We start from the raw sequence: 11,367 nt of genomic DNA on the forward strand, positions 1-11,367 counted from the left end.
TCCACAGCTGAAATAATATTTTCAACAAAAACATTTGATTTTATTATTTTGTTGTTGGAAATATTATTTCCATATGTATTCTATTTTCTTATTCTTCTTCTGTATTCTATTTCTATATTTTCTAATTTTATTTGTTAGAGTATTTGGATACAATTATAATGCCATTTTCGCAAGGAATTCTCCTCGGGACCGTAAATCTGAGAGGAAAAAAGATAACAAACTTCCGTTTTTCATTCTGTTCGCTTTGCCCCGTTTTTCATGATTCACATCGTGCATCACGGAATAGTTTCGAATAACGAATATTTGAATATTCGACATTTGCGCCGTTCATCCATTCGAATCGCTCTCGCTCTTTCTAGGATATTCGGGCATTGTTAACAATTCGGAAGATTTTCAAAATGATCAAATATTGGGATGTATTCATGGATGAATTCGATTCGATTCGATTAATTCGAAGAGTCGATTTATGAGTAGTTCACCCAATTTTTTCGACTTCAGCACACAGATATGTACTTATATTTGGATTATTTGTTGTTGTTTTTTTGTTATTATTTGGGCATTATTCATGTGGTATGCGAGCGACATGACGCACGTTAAACTTGACGCACTTATGATTGGGTACCTCATTCGATTTAAATTTCAATTTTTTTTGTTTCTCTCTTCGGAGAGTTCCGAGTTTGTGTGGACAACAACGTTCTCCTTATTCCTCCCTGCCTCACCGTCCTTCGTCGATCCGTCCTCCCTCCCTTTCATCCAGTAAGCGTGTCAAATTTTACTCTTCTCTGGACTTCTGCTGGATTACCAATTACTACGCTGTGTGGCCGGAAGTATGCAGCATCTTTCTCATAGCATCTTTTACTCGCTCTCTAGTGGACTCACCACCATGGATAATTACCACCACCACCACCACCGCTGGCTGCTGCCTGGGTTGTCAGCCAGCCAGGATCCCATTGAACCACACACACACACACATACACAATATGGCAGCTGGAGGGGATAGATTTCAAACCCTACGGTTAATTATGGAGGCTATTTGTACACTTCTTGGGTCTGCGAAGAAAAATTACCACCTCTGACCGGTGATTTCCGGTCTTCTCACAACTACAATATTTATTTATTATTATATTATTAATATTTATTTTATTTATTATTATATTATTATTTTATTTACTTATTTATTTATTTATTTATTTATTGAAAGCACCTACAAGTTCTTACAATCTTCATATTCTTATAAGTAATTATAATATAATAGTTCTTACAATATTCATATACAATATTCATTACAATATTCTTACAATATTCATTTTATTTGTTATTATTATATTACTGCTATTTAATCTATTTATTTATTTATTTATTTATTTATTTATTTATTGAAAGCACCTATAAGTGTGCCATAAAACAAAAACAGATGGAACAGAGCTCACTAGAATCTCGCCTAAGTTCTGCACAACAAGGCTGACCCTTCAAAGCATAAGGGGTGGTGGTTTGGCAGACCAATCTCCTCTGCTCCAGAAGGTAAGAAATCCTCACGCGATTGCCTTTTCCCAGACCCAGAACGCTGCAGTAGATAAACGGATGAGAGGGCTTGGGTTCCACCAACTTAATCCCGAACGGGGGAATTTGTCAGGGACCCTGGGCGAACGTGTGGAGGGACCTCAAGAGCTCACCAACTCAACAATAACAATCTACAACAACTGCAGGAATGAATTTAAACCCCTATATGGTGAGTTATAGAGGTTCCATGAGGAGGGAGTGACTTCTTCTACAATTTCTATCGCTGTCAAGGTGTTTTTTCCTCGAATTTCTTTTTTTTCCTACCTTTTTTTCTTCCGTATAGTTGTTGTACTATGAAAGGCGAATGTTGTTTTACACAGTTTGCGATTCGCCTTCACCGATTCCGCTCTGCATCTCTGACATTTGGCCGCGTAACGCTTTTAAATATATTGGCATCGGTCGCCATTTCGACTTCGATTCCAACTACGGAACCGAATGATGAAGTTCTGACTCATTTCCACCACCACCACCGCCACCGCCGCCACCAGCACACACTCACGCACGCACGCAAACACAAACGCCACCTCCACCCCATTTTCTGCGTTTCTTCCCCAATTTCAGGCGATTACGACACGTTCGAGCACCATTCCGAGTTCATTTCCATGTTTCCAATTTTAGAATGGTGGATTTCCGAAAATTATCTGGTGCTTGAGGTAATTCTATAGCAATCTTATTTTTTGGAGCGCAAATATCTCTATTTTCTGCCTCTTTTTAGTTGACATTTAAAGGAAATTTCATATTAAAAATAATATACGATGAGAAAATATAATAAATCCGATATAAATATAATAATATGGTCCAAAATATTTGTAGGAAATAATTTGGAGCGGTGTGGTTGCGCTAAAAAAACCATTTTGACTGGTGTACAGATTTCCCCACGACCCAGAAATAAGACAGTACAGCTCGAATGGAGATAGAATAGGATAATTCCTAGTAAGAAGAAGTTCACAGATTATTCTTATTCTCAATTTTAATTATTATTATTTAATTTTAATTTTTCTTAATCAACTTAGGATCGTATGGCTCAGTTAAGAATTAATTCCTTTTGTGAGGTATTCGTAGTGGTAAAAATATTAGAAGAAAAAGGAAACTCAAAGTAAACTGGGATGTGTTGCTGCCCAGTAAATAATAGTCTTCATTTTTATTATAAATATTTTGTTAGATACTTATACGCAATTTAATTGCATATAATAATAATAATAATAATAATAATAATAATAATAATAATAATAATAATAATAATAATAATAATAATGTTAGTATTGAATGAAGGGAGAACCTTTCTGCATAAATTATAAATTCTTGGCGAAGTCCTAGTGAGCTCTCCTGTTTCTTGTTTCTATTTTATGGCACAGCTAAGGGTGTTCTCAAATAAATAAATAAATAAATAAACAAATAGAAAAATAAATAATTATTGGTAATAATTATAACTATAACAATGATATAGTGCTGCGAATGGAAAAATCACGTTCAGATAGATCTGGATAGCTGCCTTTGCTCGGATAGAGGCGACCTTAACACCAGTTCGGAACTCGTTAGTGAGATTACCCTATGTAGAACCGGTAACTTTCATTTTGTGTCTTTCCGTGTCGGACCCTAAAATAAACAAATAAATTCTGTTATTCGGCTCAAAATTGAATTGAATGACGTGACCTACTTTTTTCCCTTCCTCCCTCTCTCTCCCTAGTTCACATAGTACGAGAACGCGGAAAACGGCCGGAAAAAAAAACTTCCCCGACATGGATTCGGATAAACATCGGCTTTCTCCTGCTTTTCATGTGAATATTGTAAATATTATTAGATATTTGAATGTAGAGAAAGTAGCAGCAATAATTATGGAATAATTATAATAAAAATCCATTATTAAAAATTAATAATTATGGAATGATAATGCAAATACAAGGATATAATTGACGTAAAACGTAATGAATGCCTTAGAAGTGAAAAAATTTGAAATTTCACGCTAATTCATCTTAGTTTTTTGAGCCTTACCCATTTATTTACTAGTTCTAGTTGCCAGTAACTTCTGTTGATCAAACGAAAATTACTAGTTTGAAATGTGTGTGTGAGTAGAAGTCGATTTATTAGCTCTTATTTTAAATGTTAGCAGTAACTATATAAATTAGTACTACGGTAGAAAAAAACTAGTATAGTAAAGGTTAGTAGAGTATACTATTAGGATATAAAATACTAGTATTTTAGATAATTCATTTTTTTTGCATGGAGTAGCATTGTATTGTAATTAATGCTAACTAGTACATGGTTTTCTGAATTCCTCGACTTTTTCTTCCAAAACTCTGTGAGATACAAAAAATATCATAATAAATAATATAAAATAATATATCCATATGAAATATAAAAGAAAATAAATATTAATATAAAAGAAAATTAAAATATTAATATAAAAGAAAATATACATCATTCCTAGCACGACAACGCCTCTAATTACTACATTTGTGTGCAAACCCAAACTTTTTTTTCAAATAATTTCTCAAATCTTTAGATTTTTTAAAAAATCTTTAGATTATTTCTTTAGATTTTCAGATTATTTAGTCGTCGTCTTCCAACCTAAGTTCATCATGAATCCTTAGATTTTATGTTTTTAGCTACGATCCACCTCCTCTTTCCCTCCCATCGCCTCCCTCTCCCCATACCCCTTCTCGACTTATCTCTCCTTCTGCAAGAGCACGGCTTTTTTTCTTCGAAACTATTTTTCTTTCCAAACGGTGCATATTCTGGAAAATATACATGCATCATTCTTGGAACGATAACGTCTCTAATCACTACCGTTAAAATGCGTGTGTAAATCAAAATCTTTTCCTGGAATAATTTCTAAAAAGTTTAGATTTTTTTTTTGATTTCACCCGATTATTCCACCGAAATTTCATTCTTGTCGTTTCCACTTAGGTTCGTAATTAATCCGCGTACAGTTTGATCTTTTCTCACAACCCCTCCCATCGCCTCCCCTTCCCACATCCCTTCTCGGCTTATCTCGCCTTCTGCAAGAGCACGGGGAGGAGGAGGTTCCTTCTGCCTTGTATCTATCGCTGCCGCAGATCTTTCTGAACTTTCCCATTCCCCGTCTGTTTCTCGTCTTACGCTGCCTTCGTCCTCCGCATACACATTGTACACTCATCGATGTTTTGAATACATACATTTGAATATCTCGCACCATTCCGACGCCTTCGCTGTAGTTTATCGATCTATCGATTTCTACTTTTTCCTCTCTCGACTACATTCCGAATTGTTTATGGAAGAAGCACATATTTTGTGCTTATAAACACCGCCACTATTAATTTCTGATGAGATTAGCATCGATTAGTGATTATCTAGAATATTTTCCGAAATTTCTTCACTTCCTGGGTATGTATCCAGGAATTTTTCGCTCTTCGTAAAAGAGCATTCACATCAGGAAGTTCGATAGGTGATTTAAACCAGCAGCAGCATGAGGAAATGAGCCATACCTCAGTAAAGAATGTAGAGTTTTTTTTTTGAGGGGGGGGGAAGGGGGTCCCTCTATTCTGAGGTAATAGAAATTATGATTTTTTTTTTGCTCTACATGATCAAGAGCAATGGTCAAGTCGATGGTTTTTGCAAAGAACTAACGAAATCTCGAAAATAAATAAGAGATCCAGCTCTAAATTTTCCTGGAAATCCTATGTAAACGAGAATAAATAACGATACAAGAATTTTTCAGGATCTATCGATATCCTAATCTGGGAAAAAGCCACCGTTTGAATAGCAAAAATAGCTCAGAAAATGACCTCTGCTGCCTCCGTGTGTACGTAACCTTCGGACCTTTGATTGATTGATTTTTGGCAATCGGATCCTGATGTTAATCTGGACTTAGGCTTAGTTACGGTTGGAAAGTAGCGGTTGATAGAGGTTACCTATTGGGGATTTCTTTCTCCTCAACTTATTTATTTATTCGTTTGTTTACTCATTTATTCATTTATTTATTTACCGAGATACTCGAAGTGCTTCATAATATTAAGTGAAACATGTCGATAGTCTTGAAAAAGACCAAAATAGCAAGAAATTACATATCCAGTTTCGAGCAGTAATTCAAAAAAAAAAAAAGATTAACAGGTGCTAATCCTTGTTTTCATTGATGTCCAGGTTTTTTTTCTGCAAGGTTTCAATCCACAATTCTGTTTAAAGCATAAATTGAATAGTCAAAATCAAACTGAAGCGAGGGGGTCTTCTAGGAGAGGAAAGTGCTTGACTTTCACATTCTGGCTGACCGTTCTCTAAACATCTCGTCCAGAAATGTCTCGAATCAGATTAAAAAAAAATTTTTTTCAAAAGTGTACTCATCCTCAGATACCAATCAGTGTCTCTTTTTTATGAAAATTGGTGTGGTTGTAATTGTACGTCAGATAGATTGAAGCTGCAAACCCGACAAGAATTTTGTTTTTGTTTACTTTTTTCCTCTCTAACCTATTTTTTTTCTTTCTCCGGCGCTATTTATAGTCTTTCATGTTCTATGAACTTTTTCTTTTCCTATTCCTCCTTGTCATTCGTTTCATACTACTTCCTAAGAAATATTCTGGAGCTATTTCTGTTGCGATCCCGAATAACTGGAGGGGTTTTTGATCTACACACGTCACGCCATCCACGGCATAACGTCATCGTTACTATAAAAATCCTGAAATAGATGGTGGTGTTTCCTCTCCACCTATACATAGCCATTCTTTTTGTTGTATTCGAATAAATAAACAGATGAATAAATAAATAAATGATGATTCGTGGATGCGGCGGACGGATTCCGCGCACATACGACTACTGTTCATTTATATAATGCAATACGCTGCTGCGTCACACACACACACACATACGCACATTTTTACACATGCCTTGAAAATCGATTGTTCTTCAATCCTAGTGCGAGAAGAGACAAAGAGTTACTCTGCTCTCTGCTGCATTCTCCTCCTCCTCCTCCTCCTCGTCCTCCTCCTCCTCCTCCTCCTTCTCGTACGCTTCATAGAATAAGCAAACACTCCACATCACATCAGCACAATGAAATCCCACATCAGTCACATATTGCACATTTCATACATAGGAATATATTTCGCGTTGATCTTTGATCTTTATTCACTGTGTTGTTGTTGTTTACCGGGAAAAGAAAGGTGGAGTATAGAGTGAAAAATTTACTTTTGAAAATTCGGAGAATTTTTGTTTTCGAATCAAAATTTGCAGATTTTTAGATTTTTTACGTTTTTTTTCACAAAAAACTTCTTTGATTCGGACTCTTTTTTCGTTCCAGAGTTGTAATACAATATTGTGGACCTCTGATCCGGATCTGACGTCCTGGTCTGACAAGTGAACTGATGCGAAAATGTATTAGCTTTTTTTACGTGCTTACATTTATTTTGAGTGATTTTAACTCGAGTTATTCTGCCTTTGAAAGTTTTAGTTAACTAGAAAACAATGAACTAAATTGATTAATTAGTTAATTAATTAAAAAGAAACCGGATTCTGTGAAATTGCTCCAAAATGTCGTGGTTTGACTTATCCGAAAATACTGTGACCTAGTGAATGATCTGATATTGATCCACTTTATTTTCTGTGCATCTTGTACCAAAAAAATTTGAATTTTCTGGTTCAGAAAACGTTTCCCGGTTCTTTGGCGTATTTTTTCTTCCAAAAATGAAAATATATGAATATATCCTCGTCTCGTTTGTTGTGCACTTAACTGCATTCAATTAATTTATTTTATTAATTTCTGCAATCACCTGTAGCTATGATTCTAAATATAACTACAATAATTAAATGTAACCATGATTTCGAATTACTTAACTATTTTTATAAATATTATATCATAAATTCAATAAGTTATTAATCTTTAATTTGCATTAATTTCCTTTTTTTTTCTTTCACAGAAATAGGGCATTTTTCGACCTCATCTTTTACCTCTTTAGCTCTTTTTTTTTCGCAAAAGGAAAAAAATTATACGCACACATCACTGTTGATCGCTGTCAACCTGGACAGCGCAAACATCAAGCGTGTGCAAGAAAAACAAATTGCACGCGCTAGTTGCAATTCTTCTTATGCACATTCTGAGTCACGCTTTGCACTTTTGCGTTCGAAAAAAAACCCCCCTATGAAATTGAGATGAAAATAGAGTTGCTAGAAACATTTACGAATATGTGGTGTTTTGGATGCGAAAAGTTATTTACGAATTTTTACGGTAGAAAAATTCAAAAAAGGTGAGAGATTTTTCTCGAAAAAAAAAGAATAAAGTGGAAATAAATAGATGTTGTTGAAATTTTACCGTTTCATACAGTTTATATCAAGGGAATCGTGGCATGTGAGTGTTCACGTTTTAGTGTTGGATGATTGAACTCTTTGCTCGATTCGACGCTCGTTTTGTTCTTCTTTTGATTATTCGAAGTTTTCGAGTATTCGAATGAATTCGGAGTCATCGGAATTGAAATTTCTCGAATTGTAAACCCATTTTAAAAGATTTGTTTGCTCGAAATGAGCTGTTGAGGGCTATGTACATCGCTGATTTTCTCTCTTTCCCCCCTTCCTACTCATCCCTTTCTCTCTCTCTCTTTTTTTTTGATTTCCTTCTCCGCACAGTTGAGTCACAGCTCCGTGTTCACTTCCAAATGCTAATCAAACTGAAGTTTTATCTACATTTGATGTGTGTAATGTCGCCATCATCATCTAGGTATTTCTTTTCAGGATCGATTTGTGCTCCCCTTCTCCTTCATCATTGAATTGCAACTAATTTCATGCGAATCAGTGTTGTTTGGGACGTATATACATCAAATACACTGTTAATATCTTGTCCGAGTGTTGAGTCATTCTCGCTCGCTCTACGCTTCACTGTTTATACCTGACTCACTGGGATTACTGTATTTTCTTACGAAATCCTTCCTCTGTTTCTCTGTGTGTCTCTCGTGTCTACACACGTGTCCATGTAAATATCTAAGAAATTACTTATTTTTTTTTCTTTACAGATTTGAAATCGCAACTAAATGGGGACATTTCGCCCACTGCCAGAATGGATTTTTCACATCTGCATGAGTTTTTGTCTTCTTTTTTTTAAAATTATTTTCCACTCTCCTAGTTATTTTTCATACTACTCATTTGTTTATCTGTCTTTAACAGTGTTTATAGGCAAGAAGCACCGCCATATTTTTCCTGCAATTTTTTTTTGCTGTTCTATTTTCATGAATTTTCCCCCAAACCCCTTCACAATCGAATTTATAGTCCCAAATTAGTGAAAGAAAAAAATAAAATTAAAAAAATGTGAAATATGTGAACAAAGGAAATATTGGGGAAATAGATAAGCTGAAGGTAAAAATAAACGTACGTAAATGGAGAATCTTACGATTTTGAAAGTTCAAACTTTTTTTCAACGCATAGATATACGAAGGATCCTGGGATTTTTTGAAAGTTCAATTTTTTTTTACTCATGGAATATATTCGGGATGCAAAACTGAAGAATTAAACGAATTGGTTTGTTTCATAGTTTCTCTCCACCTTTTCTAACATTTCATTTTTCATCCAACAACAAAGACCAACATACAATAATCCGATCACCGAACAGTCCATTAATTCTCCGGAAAAGAATGTTGGAAGCCGTAAAAGAAATTTGTCGGTTTTCCGATGAATCAGAACCATTTCTTCTTAACTTCATTTGGAATTTAAATTTTAGATTAATTTCCAAATTTTTAAAAATTGAATCATGAGCTGGTTTCATTCGAAATTAGTGGGCCCTTAGATGTATAGCCACTTTGTCACCAGATAGCATGGCTCAGAATCAACCAAGTATGTACAGTAGGTCAACAGTACTGCAATATTTCGATCAATACTCAATACATAGTTCGATCAATCGAAGTAACATTACCGTCTTTGACATTTCTTTTGAATTAAATTATGGACCAAAAATCATTTATGTATTGACATCAATAGAAGAATACTTGAAAAATGTTAAAATCATGTAAAGTTGTGAATTTGAATCATTTTTCAATTTTTCAAAAAAAAAAAATTCAATGGTTTCTGTTTAGACAAAATTTATGACATCTGCTATAATTTTTGCAGAATTAAGACGTTTTAACCTGAAGCCGATAGTTAAATACTTACCATCTGCAGGTATTATTTCAAATTTATTTATTTTAAAGTTTAAATTTATTTATTTTAAGTTCGACTATTCGAATATTCGACTGTTTGGATACCGATAAAAATTAGCTAGATCTTTTCAAACATTCAACTGTCGAATGACTCAGAATCGTTCAATTTATTCGGCTGGCCGAATTTTTGTTCAGTTCTCCGGGTGCAGAAAAAACTACTTGCGAGAAAAACGTGGTTGAAAACAAACACAAATAAAATAATTGGTTAAAAAATCAATAATTGGTGGGTGAATGACTGAACGAATGGAGTCGTGAGTAAATAATGACGTCGTGGAGAATGAATGAAAAGCTAATTAACCAGCTAATTAGTTGACTAATTAATTGATTAATTAATTAAAGGAGCTCGTAATTCTATGACTCCAAACGAATGCTATAATACTATGCGAAAGTAGATAGAAATTGTGTGGAAAAAAACAAGAAAAAGTTATTTCTTTTGTTCGCAACTGCTGCGAAATTTTATGGATCCGGATATCTGGAGGGAAAAAACTCGTAAAAATGTCAACTTCAATCATAACGTCAATGTCCTAGAGTGTCAAAGTTGATCGTATGGCCGTGTCAAGGCTTTTTTTTCCCCTCTCGAAAACGGCAACCGACCGGTTCTGTGGTGGCGTCGTGGACGTGGGCAGCAGCAGCAGCAGCTATGTACTTCCTTTCATACTTCTATCTATCCAGAACTGAACATACATGCCTTTATGTATATGTTTATTTATTATTTTATTTATTTTTTCATTATACCATATGTTTGTATAATTAAAGACAATTTTTTTTTGATTTAATCGATTTTTTATTTGTTTACTGGACTCAAACTACATGTTTATTTTTGTTGGATAGCTTCATGTACTCCTCTATAATTAGATTATTTTGCCACAAAGTTTTTTCTTTGCAGGGAAATCTCCAGAACTCCTCCATACTCCGCCATTTTTTTGTACTTGGTCTGAACTTTTTTTTTTTCAAAGAAATTTACTTCGCGCTTTAAATTTACTCGCGTATAATTCAAATATTTTTGCTACAACCTTTTTATTGCTGGAAAATTCTCGAACTCTTCCGCTTTTCTGCTCTCTTTCTATACTTCTGTATCCGGATCATGCACATATTGAAATGTTTTCGTCCGAAATTTATTAGTGGGACATTAATTTATTTTAGTTATTTTATGCTGTACTTATTTTATACTTTTTTTTTCACTATATTTATTTTATTTATTCACTTCGCTTTCTCTTTCTGTTTGATTTATTTTTATTTCACCTGTGAACGGAAGTGCTCATCTCTTCAATAACAATAGTTTAAAACGTGGGCATGTGAGTGTGTGTGTTGCGATGTGTGACCGCCGAACGAACAGACGGATGGACGGACGCTGCAAACTCGTCCGCCGGAAAAAAAACGACGTCGTGCAACAGTGGTGTGTGTGAAACGGCACTCTTTTCCCCCTCTCAATAAAATATGACGAGAGTTTTCAAACGAATTGACATTTACTTCAACTTACGAGTCTTTGCGGAATTGAAACAGGCGAAAATGTCAGACAATTCACAATGTTCCACTACAGAAACTTTAACAACAACTATTTCTAGGGATCCACAATCTTGCGGATACGTAACGTTCGTAACGAAAATGATTTTTACGTGTGATTTTTTCCTCATAGAACTATTCAATACTATATTAAAGTAAG

At 34.6% G+C, this 11,367-nt stretch overlaps 1 protein-coding gene across 1 annotated transcript; it reads right to left on the minus strand.

Annotated features, from left to right (window-relative positions):
* Nucleotides 1–4,428: 4,428 nt before the first annotated feature.
* On the minus strand, nt 4,429–6,567 carry RB195_012405 (uncharacterized protein; the record flags this gene model as incomplete). Its single annotated transcript, XM_064194237.1, has 2 exons — nt 4,429–4,671; nt 6,469–6,567. The coding sequence occupies 2 exons, from the start codon at nt 6,565–6,567 to the stop codon at nt 4,429–4,431; spliced, it is 342 nt and encodes a 113-aa protein (XP_064051820.1).
* Between the last annotated feature and the right edge of the window lie 4,800 nt (nt 6,568–11,367).

The sequence above is a fragment of the Necator americanus genome, chromosome III, assembly GCF_031761385.1.
Source record: "Necator americanus strain Aroian chromosome III, whole genome shotgun sequence".
NCBI lineage: Eukaryota > Metazoa > Nematoda > Chromadorea > Rhabditida > Ancylostomatidae > Necator > Necator americanus.